Raw genomic sequence first — 20732 nt, 5'->3', positions numbered from 1 at the left:
TGCAGTTCTTGAAAGTCACTCAAAATGATGGTTATCAATCTATCTCTCATTATTGTTAATTGTGAATTAGTGGCCCAGAGGAAAAGTCACAAGAAAATAAACCCTACGTACTACAGAGTGTTTTGAAAAATAACAGCAACAACAAAAATGTTTAAGCACCAATAGCCTTATTTGTTACTTGAACAAATGTATTCCACAATGATGATAGGTTTTTTTTTATGTAGCCTATCATCTTTCACATGGAATCACCAAGTGAATCGGAGTCATCCAGGGACAAAGGCAGATATAAGTCCTGTAAAAAGAGAAGACACAAAGTTAACTCTCCTGTACTCAGGGCCTTGAGTTTGGAGGTCATTTTAGTTGCTTGAAATATCATTTTTCCTGTTTTTATTTTAAAATAATTAATACATTCACATGGAGTTTTAAAAGTAAATGGAGAGGCAGCTCTGTATTATATCAAAATGCTCCTTACCCAGCTTCCCCTAGAAGTTAATATCTTGCAGATTGGTATGTTCTCACTTGATTGTGTGAGCATGTGTGTGTGTGTAAGAATAACAATGATGAGAAAGAAATACAAGTGCAAAAAAAAAACATGTATAAAGTTGAACTGCAGCAAAGCAACAGACAGTAGAATGAATCTGTAACTGGATTAGGTCTCAAACACTTGCCTACAGTGAAAACTGTTCATGGCCAAAAGCATCTTTAAGCCTCAGACTCACAGTAGTGGGGCTCTGAAATTTTGATTCTCCATAAGTATGACAACACTCTCAAAATCAACTTTTTCAGAGCTCTGCAAATGAATCAAAGGCTTATACAATAGTACAATACAATAATATTTTTCAGGAAAAAATGGCTGAGTTTAAGTATGACTACTAAAATTTTTGGTGTTCTGACGTTCCCTGCTTTCCCTTTTCCTCTGGCAAACTTCACAGAATCTTTGGAAAGCAGCAACCTCCCATATTCATCAAAACCTTAACCTAAGAGCCACTGTGTAATGCAGTTGTGTTGGGAGAACCCACAATATCTTATTTCCAAAGAACTGTCATGTTGACCTATATAGGAGCCTTCTGGAAACTCCTTCTCACAGAGTTCTACTTTATTTGATTTGATTCAGAGAACACTTGCTACAATCAACATTTTCAAGAAGCAATAATCAATAAAATTGTCTAAAAATCATAACTTCATAGCCAGGCTTCGTGTCATGTTGCATGCCTTTAACCCCTGCACTTGGGAAGCAGAGGTTAGGCAGATATTTGTGACTTAATATATCCAGGGCTACATTGTGATATCCTGTCTCAGAAAAACTGGATTTCTAGATTTCTATAAAATTTGAGTGTGTCCAGAGGTAAAAGTTGGGGTAAATAAAATGTCTAAAAACACTATAAGGAAAAGCTGTAAAAATTAGCAGTCCATGGATAACTTCAAAACTATGTTATGTATGAATTGGAGACTGGGTGTATGCTCAGTAAAAACACAATATGGTCTTAATCTTTAAGCCCCAGATGACTTTGGAGCCCTGCACAAGAAGCAAGTAAAAGGAAAAAGTACAGTTGTCAACCACCTGATTGTTGAAATCATGACCCAACATTCACAGAGATTATCAACAACAAAGTCTTACTGGATCAAAATAGTTAAGGAACTCAAGAAAATCCTTTTGAATATAAATTTTTACTATAAGTGTGGGCAATCCCAACCAGAATTCACTGCTGGCATACTTGTCCTAGCACAAATATTAAAGATAGTCTCTCAAGGAGCTATGATAATTCAGACCCTCATTAGTAAAAACAAAACAACAAAAACAAAAACAGTAGGGCAAATTTGCAAATACATTCCAGGGACTGTATACAATAGATTTTGTCATTCTTTTCTTTTCATGTTGATTGAAAAATATATATTTGATGTTTACAACATGAGGTTGTAGGATACATATAGATAACAAAAATAGTTACTATAGAGAAGCAAATATCTATGGAATCACATAGTTCTTTTCTTGTTTAAGAAGGGCAACTAAATATACTTCCTTCATAATAGTTTTATTAAATTCAGTGACTTTGTAGATTTGTATATTTCTTCATATAGCCTGTCTGTTCTGTTCATATAACTTGTATGTTATGTTGCATCTGTTGATATACAGATGCCATTTTCTCCACTTCTCTAGTCCCTCTGGTAACCTCTGCTCTGTTCTCCATCTCTAGGTAATTGATATTTTTCTTAAAAAATCCACATACAAGTGAGATCATGCAAGTTTTCTTTCTGTGTCTGGTTTATTTCAAACTACAACTGTATGATCTGGTAATTACAAAAATGTGTTTGTTGATGGACATTTTGTGTATAGAGACATAATTTGTATGTTTATAAGAGGCCAAAGGAAGGGAAAAGAAACCGTGCTACCCTGTAGCAAAACTTTTAGACAGAATTTAAATAAAGTTATAATCTAGATTGTATTATGATAGCAATTAAACAAGTGAATGTTGAGCTGAATGTTGAAGCCCAGTGCTTCACTAGGGTAAAAGTCTCCAAGTGGCCTTTATAATATTCACAAGCTTCATGTATTTCCTGAGAAATTCACATGGAGTTCACTAACTTGCAGTATCCATTGCATTCCTTGTCTTTTAATACAACTGAAGAAAATACAGTTATTGAGCTCATAGTTCATAAGTTTTCAGAACTAGAAGGAAGATCTTGAAGTCAATCTCAAGAACCTAAAGGACTTACTTGTTGGATTTCTCTTTCATGATTATATTCATTATTCAATTTGAGGTATTGAAATTTTCAGTTGATACAGTTGGGTTACATTTGCGTAACCTACCTTAATTCCATCATTTTCTGTTTCACATATACTGATGCAATGTTCTTAAAGGGCTTACCTTTATTTATAAATACATTTTCTGAAAAACTATTGATCCTTCCTTTTGCCATCAATAATTTTATTTTTCCCTAATAACAAATCTGCTTTAAGATCAATATTTTTCTAACATTTTTATTGCCATCATAGCTTTTAATGATTTATTCTTTGTGTTTTGGAGCTGTATATTTATTCATCCAACTTATCTACTCCTTTGTGTTGTTTGATCTATATCTTCACTTTTCCTTCATAGCTTTTTCCTGTGATTCTGCTCTCAGCATATTTACATCTTTCAGTCTATTGCTTCTGTTTTAGACAACATAAAGATGGGTCATGTCTTCAAAAATCTATTCTGGCAATCACGGGCTTTTAATTTGAGCCTGTGATTAATCTACTAATATTTAACCTAACATTTAAATTAATTAACAGCAAATAGGAATTATATCATCTATCTCACTCTTTTCTGTCTTGTTTCTTTTGCTTAGTATTCAATTCTTGGTTTTGTGCTAAATGCATATTGTTGGGCATTGTTGATTGTTGTTGAACTATATTTTATTTTTAAGTGTTATCTGTTGTTATTGTTTCCATTTGGTGGAAATAATTATACTAGATTATTGTTGCAGACTTTACCTCAAAAGAAAACAAGGAGAGGCTAAGGATAGAATTGTGAAAACTCTACTTGCAATTGCTGTGACTTAGAAAAAGTAAAGATTCAGACCATGGGCAGGACCCGTAGGAATAAACCTAGGTATGAACTGCTTCTGTACCTATATCAATTCATTTCATATTTAAAGTCTGGGGGGTTGTAAGTAAAGAACAATGTTCAGGAAAAGTAATTACCTCAGCACTCTGTTTTTGTTGATTGGTATGTAGAAATACAGAAACACACACATATTGCTTAACAATACAAATAATTTGCACCTGAAATTCATTTGCTTAGTCCCTTGGAGCCCTACAGAACAAAATGTTTGTAACAAATACAGCTGTTCTGGCAATACTGTTGCATTAGAGAAAACAAAAAGCCAGTCTTTGGTCCAAGGAGCTTATAGGCCAAAAGAAGTCAGGAAGGACACTGGGGAGACCTAGCTTCTAGTTAGGTTTGCTATTTTCCCAACTTACCCTGTAGTTTCTTTGTGGCATAGCATTGTTTTTACTGATGTTTTAAAGTTTGTGTGTCTGTTTATCTCGACAACCTTTCCAAAGCTTATTCAGCCTTCAAGACCCAAGTTAAACATCACCTCTGTGAAGTCTTTGCCAATTTCCACCTTCCTTAGGACCCCATCAAATGTCCTTTCCACCCTGTTTTGTGCTCTTCCTTATATTATCCAAAGCCACATCTATTCCAGTTAATTGTGCCTATGATCTCAGGACCAGGACCCTACTCTAGTCTTCAAACTGTCTTTCTGACCACTGCTAGGATTGCAAAAGAAATGTGCAAATAGAAGTAACTGTATATTTAAATAATGTTAGTTATATGTTCAGGCACTATGTCTGATACATTTTCTTTTCATTGCCATTTTGCATTAAATTCTTCAAGTTTAGAACTGTGAGTGTAATCACTAATCTGAAAATCATCTTAATTAAATCAAATAGTTTTTCTATGTTTCTATATTTTTAAACATTTTAAACTGGTATTAGCTCCAAAAGCAGTCTTCAATAAATATTGTTAAATGATGCTGAAGCTGCCATTAATCTCTTAACTTTTGCCCTCATCTGTACAATGGGAAGGCTATCTATCTGTCCTTTCTCTTTCACGGGGATATTTCAAGGATAAGTGAGAACATGACTTGGGAAAGGTTAAAGCACTATAGAAATATAAAATGAAATGTTGTTCTCATTAACTACCTTAAAATGTACTGTGTGTCCATATTGCAGCACTTGAGTATGCGGACTTTGGCTAACCTCTTTGCAGCTGCATTAGAGAGGATTCTCCATGAGCTGCCTAAGAGAAGCCAAGCATCTGATTACAGCTTAGAGCCCCAGAACAGCAATCAAAAGTTACCAAGGGGATGCTAGGACTTCAAGATTGTTTCCAATTGCATAGGAGGAAAGAGATTGCCTTGGCCACCTGCTTCCTGTCTCCACCATGACTCACACCTTTCAGGTTCATTGGACGAAAGTTCAGATGAGATATGCTCTGGCCACTGCCCAGAGAGATTGGTGGTTCTAAGGTTCAGGTAGCAAGAAGAGTGAAAGGACAGATGCAAAGCTTGGAGCTGAGATTTGGAAGGACTGAACCAAAGTCACAACCAGCTTTTAGCTCAATCTCCATTTTTGGTCATGTAAATGTGAAGCCATTGCTTCTTGACAAGATGCACAGAAAGGGATGTACATCTTCATTTCTAGAATGTACTGTTCTGAAAGATAAAATCACAGGAATCCTTCCAGATAGAAACATACTAAAAGAACACTGCCAGATGAATGTAATACTTGATTGTAGATTAGATCCTGGACCAGAAAAAGAATGTCACTGAGGCAATTGATAAAATTTGAATACAGACTATAACAGTTTTGTCTTTGTTGATTAAATCTCATGATGTTGAAAATTGTGCCCTGGTTGTAAACCATTTTTGTCCTTAGGAAATGTACATTGGATGTTAATCTCAAATTACTCACTAAAATGTCAAATGTCAAATACATATACAGAAAGAAAAAGAACAAAGAAAATAAGGTAAATGGAGCAAAACAGAAATGACTGAGGAATGTGTATAAAAAGAATACAGGATCTTTATTATTACAATTATTCTATAAGTTTGAAGAGATAGAAAAATGTTTTTAAAAAATAACATTATACCAAATATAAATGTATATTTAATTTGAAAGTTTGACTAGAAAGTTGTTGTATGATTTTGTTTTTCTGTCTTAAGAAAAATACAGAGAAGATAACAGCACAGCGCTGACAATGCTGCCACTTTGGAGTTTTGTCTAGTTCTTCAGTGGCTAAAATTGTTTACAGAATTGAGTGAAAAAATAAATAAGTCACACATGTCTACAAGTCCAACCAAGAGAAACAAATTTGACAATTCCAAAACTCACCTGAAGGATTTACAAAGAATGGGTCCTCAACCTAAATGAACTGGATATACATGTCAGTCGAAAGGCTGGATGATACAAGCATGCAGAGAAAATGCCCAAGCTGCCTCTGGCACTTTGGAAAAGGTCGGTGGAAAGTGCTGGCATAGAGCACACTTCCCAGAAAAGAAAGGAGTTGCACAAAGACGTAGGGTGAAGGTGCATTCAGAAGCAATATAGTTTAGATAGATGTTCATGACATGAAATATCAGAGACAGGCTGTTTCCATCCTCTCATGTCTATATTAACAAATTTTGCTACTTAGAAAATAACCAAAAACTGACTGTAAAGTGATTTTCATCCATCTCACAGTCTCCTGGGAACACAGACTACAGAGACGGCTAAGCGTATTCTGAAATCCAATAGGTCAAGAAGGATAATCCAAAAGTTCTTGTGAGGATCAATACAAAAAAAAAAGAAAATGGGTCATCAAAGGAAAGGAACAGGCATTATTAATGACAGGGTGTGCAAACGCCAAATTAAACAGCAAACTAAAACTGTTCTGTAAAAAAAGATAATGGCTAGATTTATCAGATAGTGGTATACTATGTAATATTTTTAAAGTTACACTGTGTGTGTGTGTGTGTGTGTGTGTGTGTGTGTTCACTTTCCTGTACCACAGCACATAGGAAGGTCAGAGGTCAACTTTTAGGAGTCATTTTTCTCCTTCTGCCTTGTGGTTTTGTGGGTTCTGGGGATTGAGCTGAGGTTGCCAGGCTTGGTGACAAGTGCCTTTTCCCATTGAGTCATCTCTCTAGTCCTGCTGTTAAGTATTTAACAATTGACTTTCTGTGGGGAAAATGATAATCTTACTGCTTTCTATGGTCCAAATAATCCTTCTGTGACCAAGTTAAGGTTAAGAGCATGATGTCACTACAAATGTAGTTAAAAAGTGAGGCATACTTGTGTGTGAGTGTGTGGGGGGGTGTAATCAGTCGGTATTATTATGAGATTTGTATGTATGTTTTCAGGGCTGACCATTTGGCATTGGGTAACCAATTAGTGTGCTCTTCCCTGAGAAATACTGCTCTCAGCATTCCTTAGTTGCCTGTAGTTCTTTTTGTAGGGCTGGGGCCTCATGAGCTTTCCGACTTCCATATTTTTTTAAAAACATCAACCAAAAGCTAGTGTAAACTGATTAGCATAGCATTAGTGGTGACCTGCATACTAGTTCTGTTGCTAATATTGTTGTGCTACTAAGGTATTTTAGCTATCTGGATTGGTTTCAATTTCCTTTTGTAAAACTTCATAAAATATTTCCATCTACAAAATCTCCCATTCAGGTCAGTCTATGGCTGAGTTGAACATACTTGTAAGACTTTGCCTTCTTGCACTTGACACCAAAACTTTTGGGCCAAAATCTTAACATAACTTGCTTCACTATCCCACACTATCTAAGGTATAAAAACTCACCCACACTATCTAAGGTATAAGAAATTTAAAGCAGTGAACACACCAGATTCTCTACAAAGGACAGATTTCTGGAAGGGGATATGCTTGGAAACAGATGCTATGGGATTGCTAGTGGCTTTTTTTTTCAGTGCTGTTTGTTGAATCTAGAGCTTTGTTTCATTTATGCAGACACTGCACAAAAATCTCCTTACCAATGAGGAATGCACACAACAAAACTAGGGTCCATTTGTTCCTTGATGTCCTGCAAATCTAAAGAGAGTAACTTGTCATGACCTTTAAAAATTTGTAATGTTTATTTGTGTCTGAGCATAAGTGTGAGTCACATGGTATGGATGCTGGGAACTAAACCTAGTCCTCTAAAAGGAGAGTATAACTCTTAACTACTGAGCAGTTTCTCCAGTCCCAACTAAGTGCAACTTTCAATTACTATATTTATGTTACATCATCCAGTGACTGGTGGCTAATGACATAAGGCAACCTCAGGACCCCATTTGCTATATATTGGAATTTGTGGAGCAAGTACTTGTGGTTTGCTTTCTGTCATTACTTCAGAACAAATATTTGAGACCTTAGTACTACACTTTAGGTAAAATGCTAAAATGTAACTGGAAAAAATGATAAAAACAAGGGTTAGAGAAATCAATAAAACTGACTCAAGGCTTGTTCCATGCTGGAATTCTTGGGGCTTCAACTTAGTGGAGTCAACAAAGATGAGTTCTAGCTTCAGATACTCCCTGAGCCTAGACACAGGGGGTTGGCCTAGGCCCTATCCCAAAGAATATGACAGACTTTGAAGACCCCCTATGGAGGGCCTCACCCTTCCTGGGGAGCAGAAATGGTATGGGATGGGTAGGTTGTTAGTTGGGGGGGCAGGGGAGGAGGGGAGGGAGAGGAAACAGGGATTGACATGTAAAATAATTTTCTTTCTAATAAAAATCATTGAAAAAAAGTTGCTGTTGAAGTACAGTGGGTGAGCAAACCTCTATGCGGCCTTTTAAGAAACTGAGTGCAAAGGGGTTTAGTAAGGTATAAGAGACATAATACCTTGTGCTTTCGAAGGCTTCCCGGACTAGTGGGTGTAGAGATAGGAGACTGCTTCGATTTGGGTGTTGACAGCTGGCTGCTGGATGTTCCATTTGCTAACCCAAGACAAGAGAAAAGGAAAGAATGAAAACCAACAACATATAAAAGAGCAAGTTCTTTCTCCTCTTAAGACACTAAAAACATTCAAACAAGTACACAGTCAACCAAATGATTTGATAGAATCAAACCAAAGTGAAAAGAAACCCATTGTATAAATGCTCTAAGAACGACCATCCCCAGTTAATGTGATCTGGCACACTGCAAGATATCCATAACCATTACCCTGCCCATTGCTTCTCAGTAACACAGATCTATTTCTTTTCATTTTTTTTCATTTTAATCACCAGGATTGATCCTCACATCTCTGGGGGCAAATTGAGAAAGCATTATTTTGCTTTAATTTTGGAGGAAAGAAAGATAAGATACAGAGAATGCGTGTGCCTTACATTAAGAGGAGGAAATATTAGTACTTTGGGCTAGTATATATACTGACTCCTTTTGGAATCAGTTGAATGACACTGATGTATGACAGACCCACTATGAATCTCTACCCTTTCTTATTCACCTTCTCTTTCTTTACTACCATGTCCTGGGTGAAAACAACAGAAGGAAAGAAACAGAAAGAAAGAAACAACAGAACAATGAAATAACAGAAAGAAACAGTAAGAAGAAGGAAATAAACTGGAGGAGAAGCACAAAGTAAATTTTAAAGAAGAGCTCAAATGGACAAAAAAATGGAGCAGAACAGAGAATAAAACACAGTGAAAGATCTGGAATGGAGGCAAGAAAGATAGAGAGATTAGAATTAAAATGAGAACAGAGCAAAATGCATAGAGACATGAAAATTAATTCTAGGTAATTGTGAACAACATCAAGGTACAATCTGCCTCAAGTCAAGCGCATAACGGAAATGAGATGACTGAGTTTTTACCATCTCTGTATTCCACTGCAATTTCAGGCTGTTTTCTATCCCCTTGCTAATGAGCACTTTTAATGTGAAAAAAACAAAGGTGTCACATCAAAATGTGATAATGAAATGGTTTTCCATGACATGTTCTGCCTTCTCTTGCTGAACTATTTAACCATAGGACCTATATTGCTACAAAGATATTCTGAAGTGTGCTATTAAAAGAGAAGGGAGTATCTCAGAGGTGTATAGTTGAGTGGGGCAGAGGGGGAAAACACTTAAGTAAAAAGGTAGTCTAATAAATTGAGATGATTTAAACTTCTGTATCATGAATATTCCCTGAGTATATACCTCCTCTCTACCACTTAGGATGTTTCCCTAATTTTGAAAACACACCCATCAATGGAAGAAGCAGAAATACCAATGCTGCACCATTGTAGTGGTTGCTGAGATTATCCATGTTCAAATGAACTGAAAACTGACCACTTGCGAAGCCACTGACTGACTTTACTCAGTTATCTTTCCTTTAATCCTATAGAAGCTTTCCTCCCTGTCATTCATACCATTAGCCAATAGCCATGGAACACCACCTTTGAGACAGGGGTTTGAAAAGTAAATACATTCCTTCTGGGGAGGGGGAAGCAGGGATTAAGTAAAGTAAGTAGGTGGATAAAGGCTTGCAACGGATATTAGAGTCCAAAGGACAGAATTTAAATAAGGGGACTTGGAAGTAAACAAGAAGCAGCACTTGAGTATTTTGAAAACTGAATCTGGACTAGGTAGAAGTCCAGAGCCTGAAAGTAAACTTGTGGCTTCCAGAGCCTGAAGGAGGGAAGAGGTGGAAGGAAGTAGAATGTTTTTTGCTAATGATTGGGAGCTTTGTTTTAGAGTCATGGTTATTCTAATGGTGATAACTAAACTAAACTCGGTAGCTAACTAAAATCCACAGTGTGTTTAAATTAGTTCATATCAATAAAGCTATGTTTAAGAAAATAAATTGAAACTAGCTAAGCAAAGTGCATTCTAGGCAATTAGAATTGCACCAGAAGGCAAGGTGTAAAAGAATACAGTGTGTTTCCAGAGTGCAAGTCGCTCACAATAGCTCAAGGGTAGAGAAACAGAAAGGATGTTCAAGCAAATACAACTGAAGACTAAACATGTGAGCCAGATTTTGGTGGGTCTTTTGTGTGATCCACTAAGACATTTAGAGTGGATCTAGAGTAGTGGAATAGGCCTATAATCTCAGCACTCGAGAGATTGATGCAGAAAGATTGCCAATTTAAGTCCAATGTGGGCAACTTAGAAGCACCTCAGGACTTTTCCAGCAGTTTACAGGCTGGGGAAGGAATTCAGTAGGTTACTTCCCAGGTTTATTTTCTAGTTTCTAACATAAAAGTTTAGGTTTGATTGTTGAAGAAAAGTCTCAGGAGCATTTTAAACTGAAACATATACTCGAAAATTTAAATTTAAAACTTACTCCAGCCTCTGAAATGAGACTAGGATGGGATAGGATGGGTTCAGAGCAGAAAGAGACAATTAGTGTTTATAGCTCCAACTAAGGTAATGTGGACAGAAAAATGGGATCCTTGTATATATAGTGTTTTAGCTATCACACAAGTATAGAGGAGGGCAGAAGGGCAGGGAGACAACAAGAGGGATCAGCATGCAAAGCTTTGATCAACTGACTACAGATCTGGGTATTCAGGTTCTTCCACTCCCAGATCTTCTCTGCATCCTCAGAAACTCTTTTCAGCCAACAACTTCAGAGGTAGTACACACATATCCACTCCACATATGCTTTTCTCTACATTCTCTGCATATGTTTAGATGCTTATATACAGGACTTATATGCTGTTTCCATATCCCTACCACACTGGGTCAATTCTCTCTGTATCCCAGGCTGACCTGGCACTCTCTGTAGACTAGGCTGCCCTCAAACTCAGAGAGATCCACCTGCCTTGAGTGCTGGGATTAAAGGCATGTGCCACCAACCCCCGGCTGTCTTCAACTTTTGTGACATAGGCCTTTACTTTTTAAAACAAATGTTCCTGGGATTTCTTCCTCTAGGGAAAACATAGAAAGGGGTAGCAGAGAAAAAAGAAAGGGCCAAGAAAAGTGTAGGAGCAGCAGCCAGAGCTAAGGCTCACCTTCAAGAAAACATCCAACCTGTCTGATCTGGTTCAGGTTAGAAATCGTTTCTAAAGTAAGAGAATTTTTTCAATTAAGCAAATCAGCTGGGCACATACACAAAGTCACAAAACAATAGAACACAGGGGAGCCAGTATGGCATAACTCCTCTCATGTATCGGTGTTCTGTCTGTCAACTCTCTTAGCTGGCACTCTCCAGCTGTGCAGCACAATTGCTGAGCTCAACCCCACATGGTCTTGTCTCACAGGATTTTGAGGGTGGTTAAGTCTGTCCTTGGTCCTGCACTCATCTTTACTTTCTTAGTCCCATCAATATGTCCTGTCTAAATGGAACAGGGCATACGCCAACTGGATGACTGGTCCAGTTAGTAGGTTGATCTACCTGGATCTACAAGGATTTAAACATTACAATAAAATGTGTGTTTGTGTATGCGTATGTGAAGGGGGAGCTGGGGTGCTAGTTTTCAAAGAACAATAGATAGAAAAGTCCACTTTCAAGCATGGGTAGTCATAGAAAGAGTGAACAATGTCAGCAGCCATGCAGAGTTCATGCTGAGTTTCCAGGTTGTATGTTCCCCTGTCTGGAGGATAACAAACCCTGATGACTAAGATGTATGTAGCTGCACACAAGATGTATATAAGTGGTCCCAAGTGTAGTATTTAAAGAGTTGTCTAGGTAGTGAGTAATACAAGGTGTATTACACTTTCTTTAGTTCAAGTTCACTTGGCCAGAATGGAACAGAAAAGGAAGGGTCTCTTGCCATGTGCTTTACTGCCAACTCTTGACAACTAGATACCAAACTGACTTTAGTGCTCATTCATTTCATGCTTATCCACTTGACCATTGTAATACCGACATTGAAACACACTCAAAATCAAGCCTGTTGGTTTTCATATGATGTTTATTTTGAAATACTCACTTAAAGTAACCTCAGCCTACCAAAAAATCCAGTAATTCCAGAGCCCCCTATTAATAGTTGTTATTATTGGTTATTTTAAAACATTTTAAACATGGTTTAAAACATTCACATGGTTCTCCTGATTATTAGTATCTCTTTAATCAACAAAAGAACAAAGATTTGAGAAGATTTGCCTTGTTTAGTATGTAACTCATCCCCTTATTTATGGATGATGGCTTCAGGATTGAAACACAGAATCCATTTCACAATCTCCCACTTATCTCCCATTGTGATCCTTGTGTGATTTATTCTCAGTCTTATTTTTGATATCTGCTTAATGCCTTTTAGAGGGAGATCTCAACTCACAATTCAGTCAGTTCCACATTTTCACATATTGAGATGCTCTAACATTTCTTTAGTTCTGGTCTAAACATTCCCTGCTTCCTCTTTATTCACATAGAAACTTTTTCTGGAAGGCTACCCAAGTGGAGCCAGGGTGGCTAAGACACACTTCAGAGCAATCCAAAAGACAGACCTATGGTTGTCTCACATCCAATCCAAAGTGCCCTTGGCTGCAGTGTCTGGATCGTTTTGGTTAATTGTTTCTGCTAAATAGAAATGCTTTTGTTCCTCTTCCCAGACTCATCCATCAAGGAAGCAAGAAATGAGAGCCCAGAAAGAGTTCTTCAGGGATTTGTTTGTTGGGCTATTTCTCAAGCCAAATACAATCATAGATTGTGAGATACTGTAGATTTACAAGATGAAATGTGAACTTGAAATCTATTTCCTACCATGTTTTGGAAATTATACTGTTGTGAATTCTTTAAATAAATTGGATAAAAGTCTTCCCTGTTGGAAAACACCTTTATTTATCCAACCTGCTATATTTGTAGGGGGAACCTAGGGCATAAGTTATTTTTTATGCAAACAGCAAGAGGCTTTATTGGAGTTGTTTAATGAGCTATCCCCATGTTGGCTCAGGCATTTCACCCATCCAACATGGCAGATGGCTGGTAAAAGACCCAGAGAAACCACAGGGCAAAGATCTTATAGGGCAGCATAAGGTGAGTGTCTAGGGGTACGCACAGGCTCAGGATTGGTGTGCCTCCAGGCTTGGAGGAGTTGGAGGACTTGTAGGACATAACTTATGCTAGGCAAGTGCCTACCACTGAAATATAACTGTAGTCAATATTGTGATATTTTAATGCAAATGAGTTTTACTCAAGAAGGTGAAAACATGGGAGAGTTTTTGTCTTCATACAGCCCTGCCAAGGATATCAGTTCACTTTGGAATGACATTAGAGGAATTAGTAGAATCTATTCAGACAGACCATTTGAAATAAAGGCACCAACTTACCTGTGACACTGTGTTCAACTCAGCACAGGATAACAACCTAGAAACCACCCCCAACTTCTCTTGGCCTTCCCATACCCTTCAACTGGAGGTGGGCCAGGGAGAAGTACATTGAGAAGCAAGGACCATCCAAAAGAAATCTTTGTATTTACCCAGCCTCCAATGCCTGCTGAGAGGAGTCCTGGGTTCTGGTCCTTGAATACTAAATAACTGTGCAACATTGGGAAGACCCCAAGAATCTGAACTGCCCTCAGTTTCTCAATGTTAAAGAAAAACAACCCTTTTGTAACTTAATTTTTAGTACTATTATGATGGACAACAGAGATGATTAAAAATGTTTTGGCAAAATAAGACATTCTTGTGTTGCTTAATATAGTAAATAGTCACTAGTCACATTGAAATGTGCCTAATAGGATTTCAGATGTGTGTATTAAGTATAAAAGGCAGAGCAATATCAAAGAAGGTAAGCATCTCAATAGTTTCTCATATTGATCACATGCTGAGATGATTATCTTTGAATGGATTAGTAAATAAAATCTAATTGTTTTCTCTTAATTTTAAATGTAACCACTAAGTATTCAAATTAAACGATATGCATTGATGATGTCATATGAAACCCATACAGCTTTAAAAATGCATATAACATACAAAGCTTGCATTATAATCTGTATTAGTTCTATGAGACAAAGTTAGTTTGTCAGGAAGGTCAGAACACTCCGGAATGTGTGCTTAGGTTTAACAAAGAACAGTCCACAGACTATAATTCTTACATAGAATCTTGTGTCCCTTGGCCCAATGGCCTAAGGGCTAAGCATGTTAAAAAGTCAGAGTGATGGTGCATGTGCCTGTAATATTAGCACTGAAGAGGTATAGACAGATTCCTGCCACATGCTGGACATTTAGCCTAATCAGCAAAGCCCCAAATCCCAGTAAAGACCTGTCTCAAAAACCAAGGTGGGCAGTTCCTGGGGAACATACATGTTTGTCCCCGAAGATTTTTTTATATCTCTAAATGATAGAATTGGTCTTCGTGGGGACACTGGTAACCTTAAGGAAGTCATTTATCTTATGCAGAGAGCATCATGTTCTATAAATGAAGTTAACATGAACAATAGGAAAAGAACACTCACCGTCTTGGTCGTTACCTGAGTCAGCTGGAGACTTGCTGCGACGCATTGGTCCTGGACTCTTAGCTGGTGTCTTTTGAGGTGTTGGGGAAGCTTTTGGCCCAGCTGTAGCAGATGGATTCCCTTTCATTACCCTGCATTCTGGGGACAAAGGGACACAAGCAGTTTAGGGGAAAGTAGAACTGAGACTCTCAGCACAGTACACCCATCTCAAGTGGCTCAGAATTACAAGGTGTTTCTCATGTTTTTGTAGGAATTATGGCTATGGTAAGGGAGGCATCAGAGAAGTTTCCAAAAGTCTCTTGGGGTAAACTAAGTGTTTAAGTTCCTCAATTTTAGAGCAAGGGCAGATACTCTAAAGCAAGTCATCTAGATCACATGTCAGCTTGATCTGAAATTGACCAAGCCATACTTGAAAATAGCACTTGTGGAAGATTTGCATTTATTTTATTAGAGTACAGGTGACATACCTTAGATGTCGAGGCTGCATAGATGCAGAGTCCCTGAGTAAGCACATACTCATTGTCTATTATCGCCTGCTACTCATTGTGAAAGATACCTTAATAACATCATGTCATTCCATTTCAAAATTACCATTACTACTGCTATACTAACTTATAGAGCCCTTTTCTATTTTCAGTAAATTTTGTAATCCATTATGCAGGTTTAAAAAATAAATGGGTCAATAGTGAGTCTGATGCTCATTACTCTAGAACACTTATGAATCTGTAGAAAAGAGTAGGCTAAATGTTTCTGCACTTGTTCTAGCTGTAGTCTGGTGTATTTGGAACACTCATTCTATGAAGATCACTCAGCATCCTGAATTAGGGGTAATTCGAGTCACTGAGACTGGCACTTTATTAGGAAAATCATTGTGTTCTTTTCTTAGAGAGAGAGAGAGAGAGAGAGAGAGAGAGAGAGAGAGAGAGAGAGAACTACAAACTTAAGGTTCTTGCTTAGGGCCACAAAGCAGGAAAGTAGCAATACAAGTTTCAGTAGCTCCTGAGTTCCTGTCCCCCATACTGTTTATTTAGATGTACTTTTTTTCTTATTTATTCTTCTCTCATACTAGAATCCTGACCCCAGCCTCCCCTCCTTCTCCTCCTCCCAGCTCCCCTATGTATGTGTGTGCCTGGAGCCTGTAGAGGTCAGAAGGGGGTACTGGATCCCATGGAACTGGATTTATGGATGGTTGTGAACCACTATGTGGGTGTGGGCAACAAAACCTAGGGCTTCTACAAGTGCAAAAATGCTCTTAATTGCTGAGATATCTGGTAGAGGAAAGATTTTTTAGAGACCTCCTTGTTGACCCCTACTTGAAGGTACACTCAAAAGACTGATGGGGGTAATTTGGTCAATTGAACTTTTTAGGAAACTGAATTGAGAAGACAGCTCACTTCTGTTTGCTCCACTTTTTATTTGGGTTGATGAACTTTAGTGATCATTGTCAAGAGCTGCAGATGCAGAGGGAATAAGAAATTGGATATGGCCTGGATTTGGTTAGCTATTTCATGGTCATTTGCCTTTTCTAAAAGAAAAACTGTAGAAATGCCACTTTTTAAGGGACCCTGCCTTGAGTTGCTTGTGGGTTGTCTATTGGTGAAATGCTCTTTGTTTTTCTCACGTGTATCTTTAATATGTCTTTCCATCAGTATCCTATCCTAATTCTGTTGTGTGGCCTAACTCACTTCTAACTTATACCGGGAGCTTGAACTAATAAATGTTCAGGTTTTTCTTGATGTAAGTACTGCTCTGGCATCCTGAACCACAATGCAGGGAGAATGGGGTAGCAAACACAAAGGAGGTAACAAGGCTTGACACTAAGAATAGACTGGAAAAAAAAAACTTCCTAAAAATGGCCCAGTACCACATACCAAAAAGCCAGAGAAGAATGATTAGAAAGAAATGTGTATGTGCAAAATATGTAAAGTTCTTTCTTGATAGTGTAGGTTAGTTCACATTGTACAGTATATGGTTCAAGAAATGTGGTCATTATTGGGGCAGATGGCAAGTTTCATGTAGTAAGAAGGCTTCACTTCTGGGAGATCCAATTGACCTTTCACTTAGTGTGTCATGTATTCAAATACAAAGGAGAAATACTAGCAATATCAACCCTTGAGTTACTGTTTTTGAATATTCTCCAGGCCACATGAGCTCATGAAAATCCTAAGGGATGAAAAGGAGCAGAACAAAAGTGAAACAAGCCCAATGATAGTGTTTACCATTCTCATCCAAAGAAAAATCGTCTTGAGCATAGCGGAACTTTTCAGGACCACAAGCAATGAACACATCATCGTCACCAAAAAAATCATGCAGACATGTGACCTATGGAGAAAGCAAAAATACTGGGTTAGTATTTGGTATCCGTATAACATAACTTCACATTGTGTAAACAAGGTACACAACTTCACACCTAAGCCATCATCACTAGCAACCAGGGATCTCTCTCTCTTTCTTCACAAAATACCTACCACATTCATAATCTGTACTATGATCCCTAATGAATGACCATAAACATATCACTGCCTTTCCATGATATATGTATGCTCACCTTGTCTCTGTGTCATCAAGACTAAGGTTGAGATGATGCACAAATAGAATGGTTCGCTCTGAAGAAAAGCCAGCTAACACAGGTCGCAACAAATGGTACCCTTTCTAGTACCTCAGAGGCAAAATACTCATGGTCTAGACAAACTTTATGTCTAGACCAAGGTATGTGAGACAGATTGTCTGCAGTTTCTGATGTATAGACCTTGTAGCAGACCCAAAGTTTGGAAATTCTCTCTTCATATACACATTCTAAAGGTAGTACCATTTTTTAAATTTCTTTGGATGTTACAAAGACTGAACTCTTGATTGAAAAAAATTACCCAGTGCAGTAATGAGCCAGAGTTTCATTCCACTCTGAAAAATTAACAGAATATCTACCACTGACCACTTTAAACCTCATCACGGGCAATAGGTCCCATAAAGCTGTGTTCCCAGGACCCTTTTTACCCTTGAATGTGATATGCATTGCTGCTACTTTATAGTGGAGACAGTCTCCCATCTCCCTTCTGAAATGAGGGTCCCTGGGAAAGTAGCCTGATCCCTGTTGTCTCCCCACTTCTCAGCTTTCCTAATTACATCTGATAATTAGTCCAGCACATCAGGCAAACCCCAGGAGGACCCATAGAGTCAAAAACATGCTTTTCCAATTTCTTGGCTTGTAAGTGTTCAAAGCCTCTAATTGTTCTAAGAATCTCATTCAAGCTGCCAGCAATGGCTTTCTAAAGGCACAGACCTCATAAACTAACAACAGCTTGCTATATGCAGAAAGCAGTATATTACATTTGAAAAACTGTTTATATTAATAACATCATCCCCCGCCCAAGATCTATTCAATCTGTTTCCCCAGCCAAGATGATTGCAAGCCTTACAAAGAGGGAGATGCTTACAGATTACCCCTTACTGTCTAAGCCTCCCAACCATCTATGGGATGCCAAGGGAAGGAAGGGAGACTTGGCGGACTGCCAGGGTCATTTCTATTAAGCTTCTTTCTAGTTCTGAGTCTCAACCTCATCAAATACACCACGCCCTTTTTTCATCCAACCTGTCTAGCCTTCATTGACTTACTACAAAATCAGGTGATGACAATCAGAGCTTCTACTGATAGAATCCTTACTCTGAGATAGGACCTATATTGGCCTGAGTACTTCTAAATCTGTTATCTCAAGTCAGACTCAGAAAATGCTATTGTGTTCACTTCTTTAAAGATGCCTGAACATCAGAAATAAGTAAATTACCCCGGTTTTAAAAAATCAATAAATCTAAGCAAACATCTAATCTAATGTGCCTTTTACCATCCAGCAAAATGAACATTTACATAGATCTTGGGAACTGACAGAAGAACAAGAATCACAGATATCACATCACAGAGCTCACACTCTGATGGAGTGACACACATTGAAACAGAGCACATTTCAACTTAGTTTCAAGGACAAGAGAACCTATAGGTGTCATAGAAGCTATTGATTACCAATTCTATCCAAGTGACCTAGTCTGTTGTTCATAAGGTTAGTCCAAGGGGCATTCTGCATGTGGTCTGGAACTAAATTCCAATAAAAGTGTTTAGTTACATTAAAAACTCTACTCCAGATCTCCTGACAATGTCTTGGACACCGAGTCAATACAATCTGGAGCTTTTAACTTTTAGACACTAGCTGGGTCTGCATTGTTTTCTTGATTGAGGCTGCCCTTGACCTGACTATCAGCCTTCATTTTTGTTCATGAGTGAGAACTGCCTTCACCCTTGAGCTAGCCTGGTTATCTCTAGGAATTAGCACTTTCTTTCAAGACTCGTCTGTGTTTTCATGGCCATTTACCTAGTCCAACCCACTGGACCACAGTCCAGGCTTGTCTCTCCCTCTGAATTTTATTGTAAATCCTGATGAAGAGTTTATGGTCTGATAAGAATTTAGCCTAGGTTGTGTCAGTTTAGACTATATACAAAGAAGAGATGAAGGAGAAATACTCAGAGGATTTTTAATGGATATAAAAAGAAAAGTAGAAAGAAGAAATTTATTGTGGATGGGAACAGACATTACCATTCAGAGACTTTGAAAATTAACAAAAGCACAAATTTAAGGACAAAAATGGAGAACTGTCTATAGACCCAGACATTGTTTTTCATGGAAATATCTTAAGTTGTTGAAAAACTTAAGTTTTTAATGAATAATTTCTTTTTTGTCTCAGTCACATGCCATGATATCTTATTCTAGGATAAGAATGCAGCACAGATTGTTAGAGTACTTGCAGTTACAACTACCCATCCTCTGCCAAGCCCAAGTATTTCCTCCTCCTCTCAGGTTTAGCAAAAAGCTTTTGGCTAGTCCTCCCTTTGGGGATCTTATAAGAAAGGCAATGTTCCCTATGCTTTTGACAAACTCACAATGGTGTTCTGGCTTCAAACACATTCATGTTTCAATCCAGCTGTTCAGCATCAGGTTTCTTATGTGATCCTTCTCCCTATTTTACTTGCTTCAAAATGTAGACAAACACATCTTGTGTGTGTGGATACCAAGCTTTTCCCAAATACTTTCGATGCTGAGACACAGCAGCCCCCATCTTCATTACATGATGAGAAAATAGAATATTTTCCATCTTAAAACATGATCTCAAGGCACAAAAATATCAAAGCTTCCCAGGGATTCACAGTTGGCTCATGAAAGAGTTGGGACTAGCACTCAGGCATCCTGCTTCAATTCAGAACAAAATAATTCAATTGCCTGAGAGAACATGACTCCCTATACCTCTTGACAGGAGACCCTCTAGTCTCCTGTCTCTAGTCTCACAGGAGACTAGAGAGTCCAATATACATTATACTGTCATTTTAAAAAATGAAGTTTCATTGTTAACCATATTTTTAATCCATGGACAAGTAAAATTTTTCCCTTTAGTGAAAACTGAGTACATGATGGAAAACAGAGACAACGAGAAGGAAGAATTTTAAGAAGAGAATGAAGGAAAGAAGAACAGAAAAGAAAGGGACAATAATAATGAGATATAAGAAACAAATCTCGACTGAAACAATTGATGCCTATTTTAAAAAATTTTTTTCTGGTGACAATGTGCCACAAAGTCCACCTTAGCTCACACTTGAAATGCATAATTTTCTAATTAGCTTTCTTGAAGCAATCTTTTTAGAATAAAGTGACAACAAATGTGGTAACAGACTATTCATCACAGCATCCCCAAGAATAAAGGTCTTGCTGACATCAGCTCAAGTAAGATTCCTACTTGAGTTTTTAAGGCAGAGGACAGAACACATAGGCATGACGACCATCTTTATAATTAATCAACTACTAGCACAAATCAATAAAAATTAACTCACATTAACCCTGAA

General features: G+C 37.8%; 1 protein-coding gene across 4 annotated transcripts in view; it reads right to left on the bottom strand.

Moving 5' to 3' along the window:
• Positions 1-235: 235 nt before the first annotated feature.
• Dcx (doublecortin) overlaps positions 236-20732 on the bottom strand; it is a 62352-nt gene continuing 41855 nt past the window's right edge. The window contains exons 3-7 of one of the 4 annotated variants that reach the window (XM_027433583.2): positions 17071-17173; positions 14852-14989; positions 8375-8469; positions 4688-4690; positions 236-292 (exon numbers count right to left, since the gene is read on the bottom strand). In XM_027433583.2, coding sequence (XP_027289384.1) covers positions 236-292; positions 4688-4690; positions 8375-8469; positions 14852-14989; positions 17071-17173 — 396 coding nt within the window. The remainder of the gene's footprint in view (positions 293-4687; positions 4691-8374; positions 8470-14851; positions 14990-17070; positions 17174-20732) is intronic. The other 3 variants (XM_035450214.1, XM_035450215.1, XM_035450213.1) reach the window with 3 other exon arrangements.

Source organism: Cricetulus griseus, chromosome X (genome assembly GCF_003668045.3).
Source record: "Cricetulus griseus strain 17A/GY chromosome X, alternate assembly CriGri-PICRH-1.0, whole genome shotgun sequence".
Taxonomy (NCBI): domain Eukaryota; kingdom Metazoa; phylum Chordata; class Mammalia; order Rodentia; family Cricetidae; genus Cricetulus; species Cricetulus griseus.
The sequence above is the reverse complement of the archived record's forward strand: the minus strand, read 5'-3'. Positions and strand labels throughout refer to the sequence as shown.